This window comes from Ambystoma mexicanum, chromosome 3q (genome assembly GCF_040938575.1).
Source record: "Ambystoma mexicanum isolate Mex_15411 chromosome 3q, UKY_AmexF1_1, whole genome shotgun sequence".
NCBI classification, from domain to species: Eukaryota; Metazoa; Chordata; class Amphibia; order Caudata; family Ambystomatidae; genus Ambystoma; species Ambystoma mexicanum.
This window is the reverse complement of record NC_090926.1, coordinates 332,438,462-332,465,576: the sequence shown is the minus strand read 5'-3', so window position 1 is coordinate 332,465,576 and position 27,115 is coordinate 332,438,462. Positions and strand designations below refer to the sequence as shown.

The following is a 27,115-nucleotide window of genomic DNA, read 5'->3' as shown; positions in this document are numbered from 1 at the left end:
TCCTGGCTGGGACAAGTGGTTCTTCTGAATATGGTTTTGCACTGTTACTCCCACCCTGCAATGGTCGAAATTGGGATTTGAGGAGCTGTGTTACTTAGCTTTTGAATAGCAGGGCCTGAAGGAGGATCAGGCAGGGCGCGGCCCGCAATAAGTTTAGCCCTGGTCTGGTCAGGAGCCATTCTGGAGTGCATCCGCTCAGTCTGCAATCTCGAGCACGAACCGCTTTCGGTGCATGTGCATGTATCTTGGTGCAGGCGTGCCCCGGAGAGTCCTCTGGTTGCACACTTGCCTCGTAGAGGCTGCTGGGGGACTGTAGTCCTCCCAAACTCCTGGCTGGGTCTTGTGTTGTGTGGCAGTTGCCTTTTGTTGTCTGGGGGGGTGTTGATTTCTGTTGTCTCCTGACCAGCCTTAGTAAAACACACCTACAAGTGGGGCAAATGTGGCACCCGCTATGACTTACATGGCTTTTCCTGGACTTTAATACATGCACAGCCCCACTTATTGTGCCCCCACCACCCTTTGTCTGACCCCATGTCTCCTGACATAAAAGGCAGATGAGTGGAAGATTAAGAGGGTAACTCCCAGGTAGGCTTTTATCCAGTATCGACTGTTTCTCGGATGATATGTTGACTTATACCGCGCATGTCTGGGGAAAGGGAAATCCATGTAAGTAGAGCAGGAAGAGAGTGGAAGTGAGAAGAAGCACAGGGAGGGAGATGTGCCACAAGGGTAGTTGAGGAGACCGGTTAGCGATTATGTGAAGTCTTGTTGGATGGAGGAGGATAGATATAGTGGTGCCTTACCGTGGAGAGATTTGTGAACCAGGAGAATAAATTTCACTCTGACCCTGTTTTGCATCGTCGGTCGACGGTAAAAGGAAGTAGATGTGAAGGGAGAGTCCAGGTAGTTAATGATCTTGTCGCGAGAGGAAAGAGCATCGTTTGGGGGGGGACCAAAGAGGATCCTGGCACAGTAAGTAGTCTGGTTTAGAGAATACGAGTGGTTAAGAGATGCTTGGTGGAGCTGAAAGGAAAGAGGTGCCTATTTTTCCTACTATTTAGGAGGTTGAAATGAGCCGCTGTTGTAGTTTTGGAGATCAAAGTAGTGAAGGTGTGAGAAGGGTCATAGATGACATAGGTTTATAGTTGTAGAACAGTAGGGGAGAGTGTTAGGTGGTAAATGGATAGGCAGGAAAAGATGAGCGTATTTGAGAGGGGAAGAAGAGCACCTCTGTTTTGGTAGTTTAACATAGGAGTTCAAAGCCATCCAATATTAAATGGCAGTGAGAAATGTTGAGTGATCAGTGCCCCAAAAGCAGAGGTGTAGAGTGTAAAGAGCAGAGGACCCAAAACATAGCCTTGTGGAATATCAACCATTAGAGTGAGTTGAGAGGTGTTGCTCCAGGAGACGAGAGAATTTGCAGGGTAGGATTCAAAGCATGCAAGAGCCGATTGCAAACACCAAGAAGAGTATTAAGGAGAAAAGAATGATGTGAAAGTCAGCAGACGGGTCAAGGATAATTAGGATAGTGGATTGGTTGGAGTGCTTATCAGAGGTGATGAAAGGATTTACATCCGTCTCAGATTTCTTTACATATCATTACAGTGGTTGAAATTGGGATTTGGTGACCAGGAGCAAAAAGCATCTCCTAGGTATCGAGCATGACCTGTTAGGCAGGAGTTGGGGAATCAGGAGTCCACCAATAGCATGAAACAAATGTAGCACGAGTGCAAGATGCAAACTTTAACTTGCTCACAATTGGCATATTATACAATATGCTTTAAATTTCACTTGGTGGGTCCTTTATTCTCCTGTAAACACATTCCCCAAAACTATGCAGTTAGAAACCCATAGATGTGTGTGTTTGGTACTTATTGCCACAGGAGTCAAGTGAAGCCCCTGGTAGCTGTTGGTGTCAAGCTAAGTTCCTCTGGTCTAAAACCAGGAGCTAAATGGCTCCCAGCTCCTGGGAATTTCCAACCCTGCCCTGCTCCATGTTTTGGGACAGTAATACTACTTTCTAACGTATGCGCAACATGTTATTAATGATGGATGCTGAAAAGAAAAATATTGAATGTAACCATGGATTTGCAGTTTGATTTCAGAACCTCTTCAATGGCACAGGTCAGGGATGCAAATGAATCTGTAAACATAAAAGCGAATTGTTAATACCTCTGCCATGATTTCAAGAGTGGACAAAAATGACCAACCTTAGGTGGTGACCTGGTCTGTGGCCTGTTATGGGCTTCAGGATGATGTCCTAGAGCATTCCTATGGCAGATAACTACTTTTTAAGCTCTTAAGAAAACAGGTGGAATCCCATAACCTATGGCAGAACATGAAATTGTAACATATAGAACGTGGCAAAACCACTGTTCGTTTACCTTGTTTAAGAGGGAGGGAGGGAGGAGTGGAAGGAAGGGGGAAAAGGTTCATACGGTCCTGTTTTCAGCAAAAGCATATTGTACAATATCCACTTCTCATAGGCAGTCTGCATTCAAAGAATATCTTTACAAAGCCTTTTGTGCACTTGCCTATAGTTCACTGTCTAAAAAAACGTTATATTGTACAGTTCAGTTGATTGGGTGAAGTCGGGTGGGAGTAAACTTCGTCCCTTCTTGGCAGTGCTGGGCACTTCATGCTTATGGGAAAGTACCATTATTTAGGATATGATGTTTTAGCCTCTCCTTGCTTTCCCACAGGCCCTGACCGATGTGGATGAAACCTACAGGAAGCCTGTGCTCGGAAAAGCTTTCTCCAATGAGCCTCAGCTAACTCTCACCAGGGTAGGTTCGTATACTGGATTCATGTGATTTTTATGTCCGCAAAAAGTGGCTGCCGAGAGAGTGGTTACAAAAAGCAGTAATGCAGCATTATTAGAGCAGGGGTGGACTGCACTGATAGATGCTGGCAAGATGGGCTTTCTAGGACAGACCATGGGTGCTGCAGGTCAGTAATAAGGGATATGCTGGTATGTGAGGACACTCTTCCTAGGAGTCATTTAGGACCTGCTACTCCTAAGTTTATATCAACCATGTAGTAACTTATCCAAGCTACTATAACCTGTAACATCCCCTTTCTACAACCCCCCCCCAGTCCCAACACACCGCTCAGTTTCTTTCTAGCTTGATTTAGCGTATATAAACCCATATACAAATGGAAATACTAACCCTGATTGAAGGTACTTGTATTTTAGAATTGTGAAGCGCTTGGTGTTTGCGCATTTATCTCTTTGCTTGTAGCGATGGTATAGGTCATAAGAGTAACACCACTACACCAGTATTGCTGTTAACGTAAGTCGGGACCGAATGGGAGGAGTTTGCCATGATCACCAGTGTTTAGTAGCAGTGGCACAAGTGAGGAGGAAGGATTGAGGTTTGTATTGGTCTACATACAGGAATAGTCGGGTGGGCTGCTGGTCAGTGTTGGGTGGCATTGTGAACTGTGTAAGTTGGGAGAAACAGGGGTCCATTACTGGAATATCAAGGTCTTTACATGTCCGGATACAAGTAATTGTGCCATGCTTTGCAACAGTATGGCTGTTGAACAATATTTTCCATCTTTCTTCAAAACAAAGCGGTTTCAATGCTGAAACCCAAAACAGCCACCCAGGGGAGTTTGTCGTTCTGGCTATTAGCATCCCTAATTTACGATTCCCTTCTTTCAAAGAAATACTAACATGGCCACCATGGAAATGGAAGCAAGGCTCCAATCGGAGTCGCACTTCCATTTCCATAGCCAGCAGACATGAGAACAGCAGCGCCAAGATGAGTCGGCACCTTCCAACAGATCCCCTGGTCCCTTCACCCACCCCACCCCACTCCACAACCAACCCCTAGCAAACAGCTGCTTCATAGATCACGGAGCCTAAACAGGGCTCCACCCACCCTGCCCATATAGCAACCACCAGCTGGGGCCATTCTCTGCCCAAAGCTTTGTCTGCCCCCCGCCCCCCAGAGTCCCACCTGAGCCAATGACAATTGAGCACCCAACCATGTGGTTCAGGCCGCTGCATACAGCTTGCAAGCGAGTAGTCGGGGGAGCAGGTGCAGTCCACCCACATGTGGCCCACTGCACATCTAGCACTAGGCTTCCCCAGGAGCCGACCCCACAATTGTCTTTGTGGTACGGCAAGGCTGCAGGTATGGGTGTGCGATTGTGACAACCCTAGTTGGACCTCCCAGTGGGACGTTCAAACACAGAGCGACAGAACATACAACATCTATGAAGCACTGAGGCGTAGCTGTCCCAGGGGGGGCCACTGGGGACGATGGAGCAAACAGCTAAACCGCAAGTATATGTACAATAAATGCAGCACAGAAATCCTCGGGGCACACACCAAAGAATTCTAAATTAAAAGAATCCCAATATTTAGGGCTGCTTAGCTAATATAGAGCAGATGACTGACTCAAACCTATTTTTATTTTGTTTTTTTTTGAGTAGCAGAGCGGCTTTACCATGTAAATCGCCAAGAGGATCATCAGAAATAACATTGCAGAGCCTCAAAAGTGCATGTGATTTCTAAAGCTTTACAAAGAGATGAGTGCTTCGACATTGGTGCCATATCAATCTGCAGTACAATCCACAAAAACTGGCAATATCCTGGTAAAACATCAAAAGTGCATCTAATTGGAAAAGCTGTCCCAAAAAGGGGAGAGAAAATGAGTACAAGAACAAAACTATGTTGTCAGTAAAGCGGTTGCAAAAGGATAAAAGCTCATACATACTCGTTCTAAATTGGAAAGCACAAAAACATGGTCTGAAAAACTCCTTAGTGGGTATACTTCTTAAAATTGCCACTATAGAGGCCAATCTAGATGTGGCAGTGGAAGAAATGGCAGTTGGTGTGAGTAGAATTGTAAAATAGAATGCTCGTAATTCCAAACTGAGTAGTTGGATCTCTAAAGAGGTGCAGAAACTTGGCCTTGAACGGACTTGTGAAACTCAATTCCCCAGAATGCACCATAAGAGAGCAGACCAATCAGAGGACCAAAGTACAGAAACTAGCGCTCTAGCTAAGCACATACTCATCACCCACACCACGGGATACACTAAACCCAGCAGAATGCTAGGACCTGGTTAGAAATGTGCGTAGCAGGGTTGGTACTGGTGAGAATCAACAGACTACCGGGTCAGATTAATGATCCCTGTGGAGATCACTGGCAGAACCCGTTCTGCCTGCCTGGTAACGGGTTGATGGATTAGGATAGTGGAGAAGGTCTTGGATACCATACAGCTGTGCGGTAGGTAGGAGTTGGCACCAAGCTGGGGGATTTGGAGGGGGGGGGAGAAAGGAAAGCGTGAGTGATTGAAGGGAATTGAGGGAGTAATAACAGCAGTGGAAATGTACATACATATATTGTCTTAACTTTGTTGAAGGCAGACCGAACAATGAAGAGGAGGGTGATGAAGGCAGGGTCACAGAAAGTGAAAAGGCAAGCCCTTTGTCCCCAGAGACTACGATCTCCTGTGCTATGTTTTGTCCACCCTCTGTTTTGCAGTAATCCTTAAACAAAACTTGTACTAATTAAAGAATACCTAACTATGAAAACCTACTGTTTTCCTTAATTGCCCTGAAACTAGAATAACCTACTGTTGTGTAGCACCTCTACACAGGTCCTAGAAGTCAGCGGTTGCAAAGACACTGAGGGCTTCTTTCTGGGATCTTAAGTAGCGGCAAACCCAAAGTGGTATGTAGCACTACCGGTTCACTGTAATGGAGATGCCTGACAAGCGCCTGGGGGCCTGCCATCTTGAGGGCAGGCGCCATGCCAGATGCCAGTCCTGCAGCACTCTGCTTGTCCGCTGTCCCTGGAGTGCAGGAACCTGCAGGCGAAGGCCTTCCCCCTTGAGCAGGGTGTGTTCAGGGAGGTCGGGAAGGCAGGCATGGTACAGAGTCCAAGCAGGTCTTTTCCTGTTGTACAGGAGCAGTCCAGACACCGAAGACTCTCGAATGCTGCAGCGCTGCCAAACTCGAGGAGGGGGAAATTCCAAGAACCCATGCAGCCCAGCATCTGGGCTAATGGGACCAATAATGTAATTGGCAATACCAACGCATGGCAATACCAACGCATGACTAATAACAAGAGGAAATAAAGCTATAAGACAGACTAGCTAATGCATAGGTGAAAACACAGTATCCGTGTTAATAACCTATTGGGGACAAGCTTACAAACGGCAGAAAAGCCTCATGAGTATAAAGGGGACTGTGAGATTTCATTCAGGGTCTTGGACCTTGAGGCAGCAGACGTACCTGCTGATGCTCTCTTGATACACAGGGAGGCTGCCGGAAGAAAATAGCTGCTTCCTTGATGGAGGCAGTACAAGCCTGGAGACCTGGAAGCCCTGGCGGAGGAAGGCTCACTAGAAGGGCACATCAGCCCCTCTCGTCACCTGGGTAATTGGTAAGCTAGTGCCAAAGATTTTCCACCAGTGACCCCCCTCCGCCTCAAGGCAACTGCTGAGGCCCATGTCCCTGCCTGAAAAGGAACCAGGAGAGAAGGGTGGGTGAAATGCAAATGTAAAGCCAATGTCCAGTTGTAAACCCTGAAAGAATCAAGGGACACATCTGTTAATTTGCATTAGAATAGTAATTGCTTTGAGAGTGTGGCCAGCAGGCGACCAATGTGTAGCAGAATGTACGAGGCTCCCGCCGTCTGCCTGGTTTTATCCTGATTAAATCCTGCTAATGGTGACGCTGTTGGGATCGACTGCCAGATCCGTGTAGGGGCAGGTGAGGCATCCGCATGTGCCTCGGAACAATAGCACAGACTGTTTCTCTGAGAAATAAGCCGGCGAAGAACAAAGCTGTGCCGCAAGTTGGCCGCTGCAACTGCTGAGCCTGCGGTGGCTCACGGAGTGAAGATAGAGGAGGCCAGGGCCGCTACAGGGCGGCCAGAGTGAGGGTCCAGACCCACCTCTGCAAGTGGGAACAAGGTGGGCTGGAGGAGAGACTGCCGCAGCTGCAGATCTGTGGACCGTAGCTGCTCTGGAGCATGTGAGGAAACGCTGCTGCTGGCCCAGAGAGGGAGAAGCGGGGGCCAGCGAACCTGAGTCACGCTGCAGCGGGGGCCCAGTTTGGATTGCACTCCCCGCCGGCATCTTTGAGTGGAACTGGAGCTCGTTGGCAGTCAGAGTGCCTCCCGGACCACGCAGGTGAAATTGGTTGTACTAGACAGGTGAGCGAGGAGCGCCATACAAAGCTGCGGGAGAAGGCGGGCTGCAGGGCAAAGCCCAGCGTAAATGCACACTTGGAGAGCAGCAGTGCTGGGGCAACAGGCTAACTCCCCAGAGACATGTAGGTGAGAGCAGCTGGCAGTACACCCAACCCAGGCCCTGCTTGCAGTGAGCTGGCAGTTGTGAGCCAGCAGGAGGCAGCGGTGAGGATCTCCTTTCTCAAGGGAACTAGCAGCGCAGTGCGCCCGGGCAGGAACCTGGGGGAAGGAACCAAGTCCTCCCCACTGCGACCCTGTGCCGGGGTGCACACTGCAACGACCAAAGCAGAGAGGGATACAGAGGCCAGGAGAAGCAAGGGGCAACCCCCACAACTATCCCAGGAGAGCACCAAGCTGGAGTGAGGCAAGTGACCGCACCATGCAGGGGTCAAAGGGCCCCCAGATGAAGCCGGCAGGTGCTCATTCCAGGGTGTCTATAAGGAGGTGACCGTGGACACGTTCAAGTCTGCCCCCGCGGGTAATGGACTGCTGTAACAGGTCCGCACATATTCTTCGCTGCACTCACGGGGCAGTGAGTGCCGAAGTGTGCTATGCCATTAAGGGGCCGCAGGGTGGAACTACCTGAGGAGACTTGGCTGTCTGGTGAGGAGAGGCAGGCAGGAAGGACTTAAGGTGGGCATGATTGCCACCATATAGTGGCGCATCCTAGCTGACTCCAGACAGGGCCTGGAGTTCCCAGTCATGTGACCTTGCCCGTGCTCGGCTCCAGGAAAACTGGACAGAAGATTCCCCAGAGTGTATTACCTGAAGCTGCAGGGTAGACCCCGCCAATTAATCCTGGAACCACCTCGCCCTGAGCTTGAGCTTTAGGCGGCGCCAGGCCATAAAGAATGGGGGCAAGGGCCGGCAGCCCAAGATGGACAAGTTACTACCCTGATCGCACAGCCGCTGCCGCCACCCTCCCCAGGACATCACCTCTCCCTACAGCAAGACAAACGGGCACCAAACCTTTAGAATAGAATAATGGAGTTCTTAAAAGTGGTGCAGAGTTCCAGGACTGCACTGGAAATTAAAATGAGCATAATGGATGAAGAACTGAATCTCATTAGAGTGGACATGCAGAAATCTGCAGAGAAGCAGAAGGCGACATACGTACGGGGCACGGCAATGGAGTAGAAGTTGCAGATAGTCGAGAAACAAGTAGCCACACTCATGATGCAGACCACGTAAGTCCTTGGAGGGCCACTCAAGAAGGAACAATGTGAGCATATTGGGTCTCCCAGAGAATGCAAAGGGGGACTCCATGGAATTATTTTTGGAGAAGTGAGAAGTAGCTGCCGGAATACCCTGGAACCAAGTGCCTGGCAGAGTGGTTTGCTGTGGAATGGGTGCATTGGGTGCCAGCACAGAGGCCGGCACTGGGAGCTCAGCCGAGATGAGATGTGGCCAAGATATTTAGTTACCGCGACCGGGATGTCTTGCTGCAAGCAGCCAGACGAAGAGGCTGAATAGGAGATGGGACTTCAACTCCCCGGTCATGGTGTTCCCAGACTGAGACATGTGCAGCAGCAACAGCACATTTTTGAGGAGATAACAAGTACTGAGGGTCAATGAGGTTTGCTACATGCTGCTATACCAGACGAAGCTCAAAATCATAAAAGGTGACCGCCACTTGCTTTGTAATACCCCGGAAGAGGCCTGGGAGTGGCGGGAGACAGAAAGCAACTGGTCAGCAAGTACACCCTGGAGGCAACAGTTGCCACCCTATCATAGTGTAATGGTACCACCAGAGGCGAAAGAGAGGCAACCTCCAGAAGACCAAGCTAGGTCGACCAATGTCCTTGTTGTGGAAGATGGGACACATCAGCTGCATGAGGATGAGCAACCAGCGGCGACATCGGCCCAGATTTCTGAGGGGAAATATCCCCTGAACCAAGGACACATTCTGCACATGAACACGGAGTGACAGTACAGCTAGATCGATAGCAGCAATGCAGTGTCACCGTGGCAAGTACATGGGCGTGAGGGGGCCCTGAGAGGATGACTCCCTGTTCTTACAGCCAACATTCTATTATGTGCATGGTGGTTTCATGCCCCTGCGGGACAGTTTCAAGAAGTGCACCCCAGGCACAACCATATGGTCTAATTCCTCCACGGAGGGGTAGACTGTAAAGGGGCGCAGATGTTGAAGGTATTTTCAAACTGAGTTTTACAGTTCCTATGGGCATTAAGTGGGGGAGGTGGAGACATTTGCACCGGACAAATGGGGTCAGTAACGATTCTCACCTGTAATGTGAGCGGACTGGGGCGGGCGGCTAAACGCCCAGAGGTACTGGGGTTCCTGAGATGGTGGGGGGTGCAGATAGCAGTCCTCCAGGAAATGGACCTTAAGAAGGCAAAACTGGATAAAGTGAAAAGTACTTGGGACAGGGAGGTACACAGCACAACCTACTCCTTGTGCTCCAAAGAGATAGGTCTTAGCCTGGATAGCGAGCAGGGTTCCCTTCCAGACCACCCAAGTCATACAGGATGAGGGAGGAGGGCTCTCATTCTCTTGGTGGCAATGGAGGGAGGGAGAGAGACATGCCTGGTGAACTCTTATGCCCCCAACATTGACCCCTATTTCCCAAAGGTGGTTTACATGGGTGGGGGGCATATACAGGGAGCAAATCTGGGGGATGATTTTAATTGTGTGCTCCAACCTCAGCTTGACAGGTCAGACCCCAAGGAACACAATAAGCCTTTGGCTTCTAAATCCCACTGTTGGACAATGCCCCCTGAATGGTACAATGTTCTAAGGGGTATGAGGGCATGTTCCGTTCCCACTTGGCAGCTACGGGCCAAGGCCCCAGCGGATGGGGCTTACGCGGAGGGGTTCAGGCGGGCCATAGTGGAGTATTTCACCCTCAATGAGGGCTCAGTGGAAGACTATGGGATATTATGGGAAGCGTTCAAGGTAACGATCATGGGTAAATGCATAGCCAGACTCGTGGATTAAAAGGTTGGAAGGGGAATTGGCAGTGGGGTCACTGCAGAGGAGGCCAAAAAACTAGATTAGCCCCTGTCGGAGGAGGAAATTAAAATGGCAATAGAATCCTTGGGGTCTGGGAAAACCTCAGGGGATGACGGCCTCGTGGCCAAATTTTATAAATCCATTTTTAAAAAAAATATCTTTTTATGCAAGTCAAGTTTTCATAACATTAAGTAGCATTAACAACTACATATTCCCCCCGCCCCCTCCCTGGCCCACCCCAAACCCACCAACAGCTGATGCTTATACATTTATATCTGTTACTCAGATTCAGACCAAACCTAGTAGGAGAAAGGCTATTGTATATAAGGTTGTGCCAATAGGGCACCATACACACTAGATGACCTTGGGATGTGTCATTCCGGTTGGGCAATTTTATCTTGTGCGCTACTGGTACCCCCACCTCGCATTGTGATTGTCCTATCATGCCTCTGTCCGGGTCCAGGTGTGGGTGGGGTTGGTGGGGTGTCTATCTCGACTAGAAGATATGTCCCGAACGTGGCCCAGTAGTCCACTGGTCTAGCACCTGGGGAAAGAGGCCCGGTATGATTATTCCCGGTTTTCAGATTTTCAATATGTGGATCCATTCTTGTACCACAGGTGGTCTTGATCTTTTCCATGTTTTAGCCATCAGTGCCATAGCCAGGAGTTTCCTCTCCATCTTATTGAGGACGTCAAAGAATGCTAGTAACCAAGCCATCAGGAAGTCACATGGACAGTCTGGGACCATTGTGCTCATAGCTCCTCACAAAAGGATTGCATATGACGGCAGTCCCAAACCATGTGCATGTAATCTGCTGGGTAAAAATTACATCGTGGACAGGTAGCTGCTCTCTCGTGGTAATATTTGTGAAGTCAAGCTGGGGAATAATGGATCTGGTGTATACATTTAATATGGATCAGGCGAAACCTAGCATTTAGGGATATCTTCTGAGTCATCTCACAGTTCGCCTGCAACTGGGACACAGACGGGAGGTGTCCAGTGCCCTATCCCATCTCGCCCTGAACAGTCTAGGGGGTGGGTTGGGCGTAGAAATTTGATGAGTTTGTATAACTTTGAGATTACGCCATTTGAATTTAGGTGGATTAGTCAAACTGGGCCGGAGGGTGGGTGGTGCCCGAGGGAACCCAGCCCACATATCTCAAAGGGTTGCGCGTAACCTGAAATAAAAAACATTGCGACAGCGGTTCAGGGGCTGCGGTCCTGAAATCCATCCCACTGAGTGAACTCGCCATCTGTCACTATATAACCCAAGGTGTGGACGCCCAGCTTCTCAAATTGAGTTCTAAAGATCTTCTCGAGTTAGGGGAAGCCCATGAACTGCATAAAGAGAAAAGTCAGTTTTGAAAACTACTCTTCGTGGTATCACTGGAGGTGGCTTGATCTCATCCTCAGTGAGTTACATCAATAGGTGGTATTCCCCCCCCTTCTCAGTGTGTCTAGGTGTACCCCATAGCATGCCCTTCAGATAATCGGGTTGGGCGGTAGCTTTCTTGAGTTTAATATGCGTTAGATCAACCGAAGGGTGCAACCACCACATGGAATACTGGATCTGAGAAGCGAGATAGTAAGCATATAGGTCTGGATAGTCTAGACCCCCCGACAGCGTATGGTTGTGTAAGTGTTTCGAGTGCAACCCGCGCTAGTCACCCAGTCCATACCAATCTGGATAATAGTGACCGAGTGCGTTTCCAATACGAAGCAGGTGGGATCAGTGGGACGTTATTATAGATGTATAACATCTTGGGAACCACAACGATTTAGGCCAGTGCCAGACAAGCGGCATGGGATGGAGGAAGGTGGATCCAAATACCGACCCTGTGTTCCAGATGTTCGAGGACTGCCTGACCGTTTTCTTCAGGGTTTAGATGGGGAGGTGAGGGCACCATCCGAAATCTGTTCCAACATCTGTCGGGAGTACTGTCTATGTTCAGGGTAGAACCTCTGATTTAGACCAGTTAATCCATAGCCCTGAAAATAATATATTTCCTGCACCAAGGGTTTTTTGAGTTTTTGACGAACATAAGTATGTCATCAGCATAGAGGGAGATGATTGAAATATGTGAGGAGATCTGCACCCCCCTGAGCGAATGAAACTACCTAAGGGCGCATGCAAGGGGCCCAACCGTCAATGCAAAAAGGACAGGAGAGAACGGGCAACACTGTCTCGTACCTATGGTTGGAAAAATGCTATCCAAAGTAGCCGGATTCGTCAATATCGCTGCTCGGGGTGCCCTATAGATCAGTCGAATCCTTTCAATATACTGGCGCCCTAAACTAGATCTGCAGAGGATTTCAGATAGAAAGGGACATTCGACCGAGTCTGTTTTTTCAGCATCAAGGGCCGCAACTACTATGGGAACATTGTCATTGATATTCTGCATCAGGGAAAACAGACTTCTCAGGAACTTGTCATTCCCAGCTCCAAAGAATGGAGCAGTGAAGAAATAGACAGGGTTATGAGGAGAAAACCTTCCCTGGCTGATTTCTACTCTAAAAACCCGGAACATTTCCTCAGCTATACACCAGATAACGCTACTCCTTCAGGATCCAGAGACCCTCAGCCCCCTAGTAAAAAACCTCGATTTGGGACTCCCAACTCAGGGGCTGGGTTCAGACCCTTTCTACATACAACCCTACCACAGTATGGTGAAGATCCTCAACAGTATGAGGATACAGATTTAGTAATGTTGAACAACCAAACGGGGGTTGATTATTATGGAGATGACGAGGGCCAAGATGGGGGGGGGGAGACGTTGCAGAGGTCTACAGGATAGAGACTCCTGTTAGCAAAGAACCTCAGGTTACCAACTCTCCAGTAGATAACCAGCCCCTCCTAAATGAGGTCTTGTCAAAAGCTGCAGAGCACTTCAGCATAGACACTCAAGGGGTGCAGGAAGAGAGGGACTTTGCAGAAGAACTAGTAGGAGAAAAAAGACCCATTGCTCAAGCCATCCCAATTGTCAAGTCCATCCAAAGGAGAATTGATCCTTCCCTTCTCACTCCTAATGTCACCAGGGCCGTAAACCCCAGAATTGAGAAATTGTTCAGGGCCGCCCAGTCAGACCCACTTTACATAAGGGGTCAACTGAAGCCGACTCCTTGGTAATTACAAACACCAGAAAGAGAGCAGGGACTCCTCTATACTCATCTGAGGCCGCCCCCCCCCCCCCCAGACATTACATTACATTAAATTTGTAGTGCACGCTATTGACCCTCAGGCATAAAGGCGCAGATCAGACAAACAGGTAGTATACAACAGTAAAACACAGACGTATCCTTCTCTTGAGAGAAGAAAGGTAAGAGAAGAGAGGGGAAGACCGGGTGAGGGGAAGACAGTGTTTACAACTGGGTGAACCCTTGAGATCAAAATTGCAGGATTCTAGATAATGGTGGATCGAGGAGTCATAGCGGATAGGTTCTCCAAGTATAGATTAGGTAAAGAGATGTGTTTTAAGTTCTTTCTTAAAGACGTACAAGGAGTTCTGATGCCTTAATCGATCCGGAAGTTTATTCCAGAGGGAAGGAGCCCTGACATTAAAAGCCTCGTTTTCTACCTTAAAAGTCCTACTTCTGGGCTGTACAATCAGGTTCTGAGTTCCTGATCTAAGAGAACTTTGGTTGGGTTTCTCAATAATGTGATACTGTAGGTAAGTGGGCACAGCTTGTTGCCCACACTTAAAAGTGATAACCAGCACTCTAAACACTATCCGAGATTCTATTGGAAGCCAGTGAAGAGATCTTCTGGCCTCAGTTATATGACTGCACTTGGGGAGTCTAAGAACTACTCTGACTGCCCAGTTCTGGACAACCTGCAATCTGCGTAATTCAAGTAGACTAATGCCTAGAAGAAGACTGCAGCAGTAATCCAACTTTGCCCCAATTATTGCCCTGGCAATAGTCTCTGCGCATTCTTGTGAAATCATAGGCCTTAAGTGTGAGAGAAGCTTAATATAGTAAGCAGCTCCCGCCACGACTATGGAAACATGAGCCTTCATGCTTAAGGTAGAATCCAGGGTAACTCCTAGGATTTTAGTTTTAGGCAATGGAGAGATGTAATCTCCTAGTTTGAAGGAACTATAGGCTGTATCAAGAGTTTTTAGAGCCCTTGGACTACCAACGATCAGTAGCTCTGTCTTGCTACGGTTCAGGACAAGGAAGTTTTCCAACATCCACTGTTCAATTAGAGTAAATATTCTATTTACTTCAAGCTCATCCCTCTCATGGAATCCTGTTAGTGGAATGACGCATTGAGTGTCATCAGCATAATTTGAGAAAATGGCCCCCTCCTCTTCTAACATGAAGAAGAAAGTTGCCATGAAGAGGTTGTATAGACAAGGTGATATGCTCGCCCCTTGGGGGACTCCGTGTAGCACTGATATTGGAGTGGCTTCTGCCGAAGCCGTGAAGACTGTACTGCTTCTATGCTCCAAGAAAGATTGGACCAACTGTGCTGCTGAGACTGAGAGATTGGCTACATCTTGTAATCTGGGGATAAGAATAGTGTTCAATCAGATCAAAAGCGGCTGATTGATCTAGGGAGATTATTGACAGTCCCTTTTTGTCCATATCTCCCAATAGTTTCATTTTGAGCTCTAAGAGCGCTGTTTCCGTCCCAAATTTTGTCCTGAAGCCAGACTGCTTCGGATGGAGAATAGGGTATTTTTCAAAGTGTTCTGCCAGTTGGCCATATGCCACCCTATCCAGAATTTTCAATAGGAACGGGGTGTTTGATATAGGAAGTTGAGCGGGTTGTCCATTGGCAGACCCGTTTTTTTGAGAATGGGAGTAACCATGGTGGTTTTAATCTCATCTGGGACGCTATTTTCCTTTAAGGAAGTATTTATGAAAATACATAATGCTTCGAGGAGCCATGGGGGACATTTCTTAATGATCATTGAAGAGCAGGCATCTCCTCTGCATTGAGAGGGTTTCATATGTTCGATGATTATTTGAAGTTCACTCTGAGTAATGGGATGAAAATCAAATTGGGGTATCTAAACTTCTGTTGGTATCCTTACTTGCTGGAGTAAAGTTTTTTTTTTTTCTCTAGCATTGTTAAGCGAATATTGTGTAACTTATTGAAGAGACCATCTTGTATTAATTGGCACCAAGAGGCGTCATCTTTTGCTAAGTTGTCCAGGGGAGCTGGGGTGTTCTCCTGTTCTTTAAGAATCCTAAAAATGTCTTTTGTGTCAGATTTAGCTGTATTAATCCTGTTATTATGGAATTCTCTCTTTGCATCAAGGATCATCTTTTTATAATTGTGTACTAGGTTCTTATATCTTACTAGACTTGTGGGAATGCATTCCTTTTTCCAAGCAAAGAAAGCTTTACTAACTTCGGTTTTTTTGAGCCGTAGCTCCTGTGAGAACCAGGCCTTACTTTTATGTTCTAAGGTCTTATCTTTTTTTAGCTTAAGCGGCGCTAGTTTCTCTGATATGTGAGACAGATTATTTAACAATGTCTTTGCCATCACCTGAGGTGAACATTCAGTATGAATGTTAAGAAGATTGTTATTAAGTAATGGATCAATATTTTCTATCGTAATGCGTTTCAAGTTCCTTAGCCAGACTTTGGGTGGCTTAATCAGGGATTTTACTGGAAGTGGCACGTGCAAGGTGAAATGAACGAATGAATGATCGGACCATGGGCAAGGGCTGGCAGCAATGTTGCTACAATCTAAATTTAAACTTCCTAGCCAGTCAAGTGTATGGCCAGATATATGGGTTGGCTTTATCATAAATTGGGAGAAACCCAAGTCATCTAGGATTTGTTTCATTTCAGTGGCATGGGGGTCCAAATCTACTCCCAACCAGTAATTGAAGTCACCCAAAATTACGAATCCGGTAGCTGGCTTCAAGAGTGGTATGAGGTAGGAGGATAAAGCTTCAGCCAAGGGAAGCTTTGAGGATGGTGGACGATTATAAAACTTGAATGTTTATCGTAGCTTCGGGGTTCATTCCAATTTTCATGTGTATCAGTTCAATACCTTCGAGTGAAAGACCCGGTGTTTCCCAGACAGTGAGCGAGTCCCTGAGAATTATTGCAACTCCCCCACCTCTACCATCCAGTCTATCTTTACTCAGCATTACATAGCCAGGTGGAATAGCTAGATTAAGTGAAGGTGAGGAGGCACAAGAGCTCCAAGTCTCTGTCAGGGCACAGAGATCTATGTTATTTACTTCTATATAGTTAGAGACTTCTAAGGAGTGTTTAACTAAGGATCTGGTATTTAAAAGCATACAGTTTAACTTAGTTACAGAATTGGTGACTTGTGCAGGTAGTACCTGCTGCGGGTTCCCTAGATCTATCGGTTGACCCGTTCCCAGGGGTGGCGTTGTAGTAGGAGTTGAGTTGGGAATACTGCTGTCTAGTCCTCCAGTACTGGTTGAAGGGGAGTTAACGATCAGACTTTCCTGAAGACATCCCAAAATCTCTATTTGTCCCAAATTGCTAGTCACATTGTGCTGCCTCATCCATCGTGATTGGAGGTGTAGAGGGCAGAGTACTGGTTTGCAGACTTTGTGCTATCTGAGAATTAAGGCCAGGAGTTTTTTTTGGCCTTACCTCTGACAAGACCGTCAAATCCCTTGACATGGCTAAAGATTTTTCTTTTTCTGCCATGATGACACGAAGTACTTCCGCAATGCTCATTGGCCTCACTGGTGCCTAATGCGTACTAAGCGCGGACTGGCGCAGACTGGCTTCAACTCGCTCGTGCCGGCGCGTTCGCGCCGGGTTTCAGGAGAAATTCCCTTCCCGGAACTACAATCCTATTGGGGTTTGTAGTTATTTACCGTTGTGGGCGTGCCTTCAGCTCGTACTGTTTCTGTTGCTGAAAAAGCCCAGGAGAGTGCGTTAACAAGCCCAGAAACACAACGTGGCAGGAGCACCCCAAACTAATCTTGGTTTTTAAAAACACAATAATTGCCTAAAATAATTACAAATGTAAAACAGGTTAAAATTGTTCTAAACGAAAAACGGACTGCTAGTTGTGCTGCAACAAATAAATTCTATCTCTGGGGAGGAGTGAGTGCCCAGTGCCTTTAAATACTGGCGCAGACTGGCTTCAACTCGCTCACGCCGGCAATGACAAGGAGAGCAAGAGAATTTACGGGTTGGGAAGGAAGGTAGCCTCCACTTCTGCTTACCAAGCAAGGATTACCAACACCACCACTCTGCTGGCAAGTTACAATTGCCACCAGTGGGAGCAGGTAGCTGCCCTCATTGATTTTGCACGGGAACCACTAACGGGTCAGTTGGCCCAGATCGCGTCGGAGGGAAGAGCCATGTGCAGTTGCATCCTTAAGACAACCGTTGACGCCGCAGACCACGCTGGCCGGCTCATAGCAGAGAGCACTGTCATTAAGAGGCATGCGTGGTTAAGACAGTCGGGATTTAAACCCGAAACACAGGCATCCCTAATCAACATGCCGGTGAAGCCTAATCTTCTGTTTGGCAAAGCGGTTGGGGACACATTAAAGACTGCCAAAGACGAGTATAATACTCTGAAGTCCCTGGGACAATTGACAAATAAGCCCCCTAATCAAAGAAGGAATAGTAATTTTCATCGCCCACGCTGCCAAAATTACCGAAGGGGCTCCAATTATACACAGGGACAGGGTACATCATGGGGTAACAACCAGCAGAGTACCCAGAGTTACGTCAGCGGAAACAAAAGGAGCCGCGGTAGAGGCAGCCCCAGCAGAGGCGGTATGCCTCCCGCAAAGCAGTGACGTTCCGCTCAGGGTCCCTTCTCACGCATCACCAGTAGGGGGGCGCATTTCTAACTTCACCCAAGCATGGGAAGGGATCGCATCAGACAGATGGGTGCTGTCCACAGTGTCTGCAGGATACTGCATCGAACTGCTTGAGCGCCCCTGAAACCACCCTCCATGACAGAAAATGCATTCCCTGGACCACCAGAAGATCCTCCTCGAGGTGATCATCAATCTTCTTGCAAAGGACGCGATGGAACTCGTCCCGGGCAACCAGGTAAACAAGGGTATTTATTCAACTTACTTTCTTGTGCCAAAAGAAAATTGACAATGCGCCCTGTATTAGACTTACGCCCTGCAAACAAGTATGTCAAGCCCCAAAGATTTTGCATGACTACTCTCCTAGAGGTAATCCCCCTCCTAAAAAGGGGGGATTACATGGCAACATTGCCTATTTTCATATTCCCATGTTCCCAGCGCACAGAAGATTCTTGCGCTTCAAGGTGGACAGTACCAGTTCAAGGTGCTGCCCTTCGGTATAGCCCCGGCTCCAAGGGTATTCACCAAGGTACTGGCGGTGGCAGCGGCACACCTACGCAGGGAGGCAATCCCAGTGTAACCTTACCTAGACAACTGGCTCATCACGGGGGAGACCACAGTAATTTGCAGGTCAAACATTCAAAGAACAATCAACCTCCTCTTCCAATTGGGTTTATCTATCAAAGCGAAAAAAGTCAAGCTTGGTGCCAAGCACCTCCAAAGAGTTCTAGCTGTCCTAAACACTCGAGGGGTTGGTCTTTCCATTCCATCAGAGGAAAGAATTCGGAATCTACTACTGCCAATTCCCCTTTATCAGCCCGGTTGCCAGCTGAGGGTGCGCAAAGCGATGCGTTTGCTAGGCATGATGGCGTCATGTATTTATCTGGTCCCCCACGCGCGCCTTAGCATGCGACCCATGCAGGAATGGTTGGCGAAACAGTGGTCTCAGGAAAGTGGTCATTGGGACGATCTAGTGGTCGTTTTGCCAACGCTTGTACAAGGTCTTTACTGGTGGAGAAGAGAAAGCATGTCAAAGGGGAAACCCTTTTACGATCCAGAGATACAAGTGGTACGAACTACAGACGCGTCCCTGTCAGGGTGGGGAGCACACCTCCTCCACCACACAGCTCAGGGTCTCTGGTCTCACTCAGTGGCCAAGAATCATATCAATCTGCTAGAGCTTCAGGCAGTCTTCAGAGCGCTTCGAGCATTCGAACCCCACCTGTTGAACCTATCAGTACAGATCCTAACAGACAGTACGACAGCAAAATTTGACATAAACATACAGGGAGGGACTCGTTCGCCAAATCTGTCCAGGCTTGCCCAGAAAATGTGGACATGGGCACTCAGACGGAACATTTACCTGTCATCTCAACATGTTCCAGGGGATCTCAATTCACTAGCAGACGCGTTAAGCAGAGATCCCCTCCCAAAAGAACACGAATGCTGTCTATACAGAGAAGTCGTAGAAGACATCTTCTCACAGTGGGGTTTCCCCACTACAGACCTATTCGCCACAAGCGGAAACAGACAATGCCCAGGATTCGCATCCAGGTTCCCTAAGCCAGACTCCAAGGGGAACGCCCTGTGGATGAACTGGTCAGGGATGTTTGCCTACGCTTTTCCACCAACCCCTCTCACGAGGAAGGTGATCAACAAGATGTGCAGGGAATCGATTACGCTCATCCTAGTTGCTCCCATGTGGGCGAGGCAACCGTGGTTCCCACACTTACGCAGACTAGCGGTGTGCAAACCCATCAGACTCCCGTGCTGGTACAACCTACTGTCCCAGCACCAAGGTCAAACAGTGCATCCTCAACCCAGCTCAATGAACTTGGCAGCATGGCTCCTGAAGTCATAGAGTTTGGACATCTCAACTTACCACAGAGATGTAGGACATCCTAAAAGAATCTAGGAAACCTAACACGAGGCACTGTTACTTTGACAAATAGAAAAGATTTGTTATCTGGTGTCGGAATAGGCAAATCAACCCGGTTGATTGCACTCCTTCCAATATTGTCACAAACATGCTTCACCTCCTGGATGCAGGGTTGGTATTTAACTCCCTCAAGGTACACCTGTCGGCCTACACCACCTCATATAACAAGGTTTCGTGGTGGAAAGTACCAGTGGTTAAAGCCTTCATGGAAGGGGTAAAGAGACTCCACCCTCCAATTTCAAACCCACCACCAGGATGGGACCTTAATGTGGTGCTTGCTAAGCTCATGGGCCCACTCTTTGAACCCATGCATAAAGCCAGTCTCAAACACCTGACCTATAAAACTGCCTTCTTAGTAGCCATTACATCCATAAGAAGGGTCAGTGAAATTCAGGCTCTGTCAGTGCAGGATCCTTTCTTTACTATTCATAAGGATAAACTGGTTCTACGAACACACCCTAGGTTCTCACCTAAGTTAATTTCTAAATTCCATGTTAACCAGTCCATTGAGCTTCCGGCCTTCTTCCAAGAACTCAGAAGCTCTACTGAGATGAAACTACACACTCTAGATGTGCGAAGTGCAGTCCTCTACTACGTAGACAAGACCATGTCATGATTCCTGCCCCTCATGTCCCCAGCCCTCCAAGATGTCCGGCTGGAGCCAGGCCGCGATCACCTACATGGCCCTCAAGGGCCTCTCCATCCCTCCAAAGACCCACTTGGAGTCAGAATTGGCGCTTGTGGCACCAGACTCACTCACTCCCATAGGATAACATTGGGGATTGGACTTGTAATGCATTGATGGGGACAAGATGGATGCCCCCACATAATTCGGTTCCCAGAACTGCATGTGCGGTCTAGTCCTTTGGGTGTGGTTCAGCCCAGAGGCACCTGGGATACCCAGAGACTATTTAAGCCACACCCAGGTTGAGAAACATGCTTTTTCTGCACCTGCAGCGTGACACTCACTGTGTTCGGATCGGTCTCCAGTAGGCCTGCATCTTGTAGGAGCATCTTCGGCGGTGTCATTCCCATCCAGGCACGCCGCTTCCAAAGGAAAAAGAACAGAAAAAAGGCATTAGTAAGCATTCTGCTAATTTTCGCTTATTTTTAAATACTGTACGAGCTTCAAACGCTTACCTGAATCCCAGCCGCTCTGGGGGAACTCTGTCTCCGGAACTTCTCATCCATCTGCAAGAGGGAAAAGACACTCCATGTTAGCGTGGAACCATCTAGAGACGCTGCATACCGCGCTTACCCACCGCATTTGTTCTTCATAACCGGCATCCACGCTGAAAACGTCACGGTACCTAAAAGACACAGAAAAAGAACTCGGTTCAATGCTAATATGAAAGGGGTGCATTGTGCATCGTGCTCTCACTCACCTTCAGCGCTACTCATCTCAGCAGCATGCCGTCATCCCCGGACGCCGGCCATCATCTAAGGAAGGAAAGGAACGAAGTTGGAGAACTGTTCAAAAGACTCATTATACTTACCTGTTGGACTCTTGCCAGTGAAGTAACTAGGCAGCAACGAGCCCGCATCAATCAACGCGCCCCTGCACTGAAGGCAGGACGGAGAGCACACTATCCAAGAAAACAAAGTGAGCTGTTGATCAAAGGGAAGGTTTGGGCCCCGGTGAAGAAGGGGTTCAAGCACATAGAGACAATAGGGAGTTAAACTCTACCAATCCTGTGCTTCAGGCCCAGTCTCCAGTCGAATAGCCTCCAGGGAAGGGTTCGAGGTCGTAAGAGGTCCGAAGAGGCGGAGTGACGTCCCGGTGGATACCAGGTGAGCGTTACAGACCAGGCCACTAAGAAAAACAGACCAACTGTTTGTCTCCGTAGCTACAGGCAGAGAAGGAGATCGCGTCTCTAAAGGTGCCATCTCGAAGTGGATAGTCAATTGTATCCAGCTATGTTACTCCCTTTCTGAAAGAACTCTGCCTTTTACGCCAAGAGCCCACTCTACTAGAGGCACTGGGGCCACTTTGGCTTTCATTGCAAATGTACCCCTTGACACCATTTTCAAAGCAGCTACATGGAGCTCTATTCACACTTTTACTCAGCACTACTACATTGAAACTCATTCCAAGACAGATACTCCAGTGAGACAAGCGGTTCTAAGACATTTATTTGCTCATGCCCCTTCTCACATCCCACCTCCTTCTAACACTGCTCGCTAATCTATGCACAGCATGTGATCTAAGCAGATTCCACAAGCCTCAGAAGGGATACATTACTCACCGTAATCTTATTTCTGATTCTTGTATCTGCTTAGATTCACATGCGCCCGCCCTTCCTCCCCTCTGAGAGAAGGCGCATGGATGCTTGTAGTCTTATCTTTCCATCTATCTGCTTGGATAATCTATACTCACGCTACTGCTCATGCTACTTCATGTAAAAAAAAATACAATCTGAGGGTCCTACATGCGTGAGGGATCATGGGTACAGTGGACGTCACACTAGGGATAGTATTACTGGCACGCCCTGTGTCCACGCCCATTTTCGAGTTTCGAAAAACAAACTGTAATACTCTGCAGCTTCCACTAGATGTCGGCCTATGCACATCATGTGAATCTAAGCAGATAGAAGCATCAGAAATACGATTACGGTGAGTAATGTATCCCATAGTTAATGATTGACATGCAGTGAGAGGTGAGCATGAAGCTTCTGGGGTGCATGCAATTACCAGATTGTGTTAAGTTAACCAAAGTAATAACTCTGTTTTCAGGAGGCTCAACTTGTGTACTTTTCTTGCAGCTGTTTGACCGGCTGAAGGTGCAAGAGGACTCCAAGACCACCACAGAGGCATTGGTTGCACACCAAGACTACACAACGTCTGCTTCAATGGCAGATGCTAGGTATGGGAGCCCTCCTGGGGGACATGACACCACCAGCCGATCCAACAGAGGCCAGTGCTCCAGAATGAAAGATGCAGAGTTGCATTTACCATCCGGAAAGCAAGCCGGAAAAACACCAGTAGCGAACCAAGTTGACATCAGAAGCAGCACATATGTGAAAGGTCAAACGCTGACCAGATCGCACAGGCCCAAAGTGGACTATCAGCAGGTGCACACTAGACACATAAATCAGATGTTCATCCGTGGCGAGAATATCTTACTAATTCATTTGGCAAAATGACTGAAGTGCTTCATAACGATAATATCCAGCAGCTTTGCTTGGAGGACCAGTGTTGGGTCTGGGACCCTCAAAGAAAGGCATTTTTTGATTGTATGGGACAGCTTACACTGTAACCTCACGTACAGACCTTGGCCATGGTGGTCCCTTTTTTGACAGGTGCCAGTAACCAGACGATACTCCGTTTCCTCCTGCATGCAGAAAAAGCACTGAATGTCCTACTGCATGTACAAATGAAGAGTAAGTTACTGAATGAATATCCTGTGATGGAACCTTTTAGCTCTCATACAGAGGGCAGGCCCCTCCTCTATATGCGATAGAACATGGTTTCCTTTGGGGTCTGTCCTAACACATTATGAGCAATACATCTCAACTCACTCGGGCATGAAAAGGCATGGCCAGCCGTTCATTGCCTTGCACATGATCTAGGAACTAACCTATATTGTTCATATGTTGGTTGCAGAACAGGGTCTTGATTGGCTCGCATGCACATAATGGGCTCTTGAGTAGTTTGCATGCACTGAATGGGATTGGGTAGTTGATTTAAAAGGAGACTAGGTTATAGATTGCTTACCTGCAGAGAGCAGGAACTTAGCTAGGTTGCATGTGTAAAAGTCACAGTCCCTCTTACTCACCCTCTCACTCGTGCTCTAAGTTTGAGGCACGCACAAACACTCTTCTCTCTTATATAGTCTTATTTGCTTCTATCCACCTACACCCCGAAATACCTTGTATTGTGTTGCATGAAGAGTAAAGAAGCATGGGATCCCTTGTGCCTACGCATGCTCGACCCATGTCTGCACAGAGGTGCACTCTTATTCTAACGCATTGCTCCCTTATTTGCAGAAATAAATAAGGTTAGGTTTCATTGTGGGTGGTATTACTCCCTTTTACTTGTGAGAGGCTATTGTGTGACTACTTCATGCCTATGTAGGAATATTGCCATACTCCCTTGTGCACACACCCAACTGTTCTAAACATGTATACCTCATAAAAAGTGACCTCGTCTTCTTTGACCGACGACATGTTTAAAGATTTTGCCCATTTCGAAACCTCCTTCCAGTAGAAAGACGTTGCCGAATAAATCTTCTGTGTCCCCCTGTGGCTTGTAAGGACTTAGTTTAATAAGCATTTTTGGGAGGCCTAATGTTCCTATGTGGTATGAATGATGTGCTTCTGGCTATCTTTTGTCTCCTTTTAGTCTCAAGTGTAGTTGGGTGCACATGAGACCACTAGATCCTGAGTACGGGGCCTCATGCCAATAAATTGAAAATGGAAGCAGTATGATCTGTGAGCATTTTTTGTTTTGATCATGAGGCTGGCTCTGTATTCATGCTGATGTCTGTCTTTCAGCTGACGGATTCCCATCCTCCTACTTTCCTCCCGAGGACTGCTCCGCTGTGGAATGTCTTTGTGTTGCTATGCCCCATGAGAATGCCTTACTGCTAAGGGAATTGATTTCTCCATCAGTAACTTGGTGCGAAAGGATTTCCTCGTTTTTCAGTACGAATCTGTTAGATTCACATGCTGAGCATGCCCCTGCAGAGGACATAATAGAAGTATTTTCACAACACTGAACGTTGCTGTGAGATGAGGGAGAGCGAGCATGTGGCTTGCAATGCTCCAGATAAGCTGCGTGCCTGCCTCCTTTACTCCGTACTGTGCTCCAGATAAAAGGCGTGCCTGCCTCCTTTACTCCTTTAAAATACGACCAATATGCCCAAGCGAGAAAAAATGGGCATAAAAGGCATGCCTCTGTCTGACCATTTCTGCCACCTGCACATTGTGGTGATATGTTCAGACCAGTAGCATCCAAAAAGAGGACCGCTTTTATGTTGCTGCCTAATGTTAAGACTGCCTAGATCATAAAAAAGCTTCTTATGATCATTACCTGCTACAACAAATGTTTGTATTACAAAATAACTGTATTATAAAAAAAACTGAAATGTGCCTGTCTGAAATAAGAACTTTTACTCCAACTTCTCAAAATATGGGGAAACTACTTTTACCTCAAATTGTATCTGGAACCCTATTGGCAATGATGGCCTAGGGAAATTATGGTTTACACAAGTGGGTTGTCATGTCTTTGATGGGTTTTAGTACATGTACATGCTCATGCATACAAGCCATCAGCATCAAAACCGTTCCTGTGGATTTTTGACTGTGCATGATATAGAGGCAAGACCAGCATCTTTTTGTTCTAATCTGGATGCTTTTGGTCTGTTTGCTGCTGGTGTGGTGGCATAATCTTGTGAATTGACAGCCTCCCTCCTTGTACCCCCTTCGGCAGGCTGACACAATGGCTACGTGCCTGGAACAGACTGAGCAGGAAAGTTCCCATTATCCTTGACCTTTTGGTGGATAATCAATCCAGACTGCGAGGGAATATCCTGTGCCCTGAACCGTATCGCTGCTCATGGTCTCTTAACACCCCTTAGGAAGCTGACAGTCAATCCATGGGAGTAAGTTGCCAAGGACGTGGCAAAGGTCCCTATACTAGTTTTGGTTTCTGAGGAGGAAGATTGGGGTCCATTTGGGCATGTTGACGCTACATACAAGCAATACAATCTAGGTACTCTTTGTGAAAGGTGTTAGATCTCCCATGATCACTCATGATTGACTATGCTGGCTAGGACTGATGGGGAATTGTGTGTCCTCTCTAAGGAGATTCAGTTCTTAGTCTATTATGCTCATTTTAATTTCCAGTGCAGTCCTGGAACTCTGCACCACTTTTAAGACATCCATTATTCTATTCCACAGGTTGGGTGCCCGTTTGTCTTGCTCCAGGGGGGAGTAAAATAATTTGAAGGTTAGGGGATCCAAGATTGTAATCTGGATTGGTTGTTTTCATCACCCTGATAATTGTGCTGTATTGATTTGCGTGTTTATGTAATGTATCATGGTCTGTAAATACAATCTATTTTTGCATAAAGTTGCTGGCTTGTCTTTTTTGGTGCCTCAGAAAAGTTCTTTGACCTTGGTTTTACAGCACTTCTGGAAGACTGCGCTCCTCGAGTGGAGGTTTGTTTGGTGCCTTAAGCTATTCAGGATTGACGGTGCAATGGAATTAAGGAACCGATTTGGGTATACAACTCTTGAGATTTTTCCACAGCCAGCGGTGTGAAACAATCTATACTAAAGGCAATATCGGTTTCCAACCGAAATATACACCAAAGTCTCCGAGTAGCAGACCAGTCCGGTTTCATGCACTGAAATACAGACTTTATTATAAGGTTACACAATGCACTCATAGTTTGTTACTCTAGAAGTGTGTGTGAGTGGATATTCACACACATCCTGTGTATGCAACTGAAACTTGTGTGTGCGGACATTCACACCCGTACCAGGCGTCTGCAGTCTGTGGCTCTCCAGATGCTTTGGACTAGGTTTTCCATGATCACTCATGATTGACTATGCTGGCTAGGGCTGATGGGACTTGTAGTCCAACACATCTGGAAAGCCAAAGATTGCAGGCCACCTGGCATAAACGGACCCTTCCCTTCTTAGAGCTAATGTAGGAACCTGTTGGTACACTTAGTACATTATATGATGCCAGGGGATGGGAAGAAACAGGTTCTCTAAATACAAGCAGCACCCTTAATTGAGTCATGTTGACAATCCTTATGCCTGTGTACACTCACTGCGTTCTCTGCAACCTCTTGTGCACAGTAAAACGGGTAGCACATTGGTTGACCATATACGTAGTGTCCCTCCTAGAGGCGAAGTGGGTTCAATGTCAGGATATACATAGACTTATACCAGACCTTAATAGCCTCAATGCACTCCTAGAACTAACTAGAAACAAAATAACCAAGGTTGGAGGCAGTAACACAATACAGCTCTATGGACAGGAGTGCAATTCAGTGAATTGTTTTATTAAGTGCTCTAATAATTCACAGAACACAAAAAAATCCAATCTGATGTGAAATTCCATGTATCCAAAGGGAGACACCAAACCTCTTTAAACAATCAGGCAAGTACACTTTTTTTTTTTTTTTTTTTTTTTTTTTTTATAGTCCTATTGCAGGAGTTAAAAAGTTTCCCCACAGGAAAAAATGGGACAAAGCCA

At 47.3% G+C, this 27,115-nt stretch overlaps 1 protein-coding gene across 1 annotated transcript in view; it reads left to right on the top strand.

Moving 5' to 3' along the window:
- The window catches only part of LSM11 (LSM11, U7 small nuclear RNA associated), a 98,311-nt gene extending 72,333 nt beyond the window's left edge, over positions 1-25,978 (top strand). Inside the window, exons 3-4 of the mRNA XM_069653923.1 lie at positions 2,703-2,786; positions 22,669-25,978. Of these exons, the coding sequence (XP_069510024.1) occupies positions 2,703-2,786; positions 22,669-23,049 (465 nt within the window). The 3' untranslated portion in view covers positions 23,050-25,978. The remainder of the gene's footprint in view (positions 1-2,702; positions 2,787-22,668) is intronic.
- Positions 25,979-27,115: the final 1,137 nt, after the last annotated feature.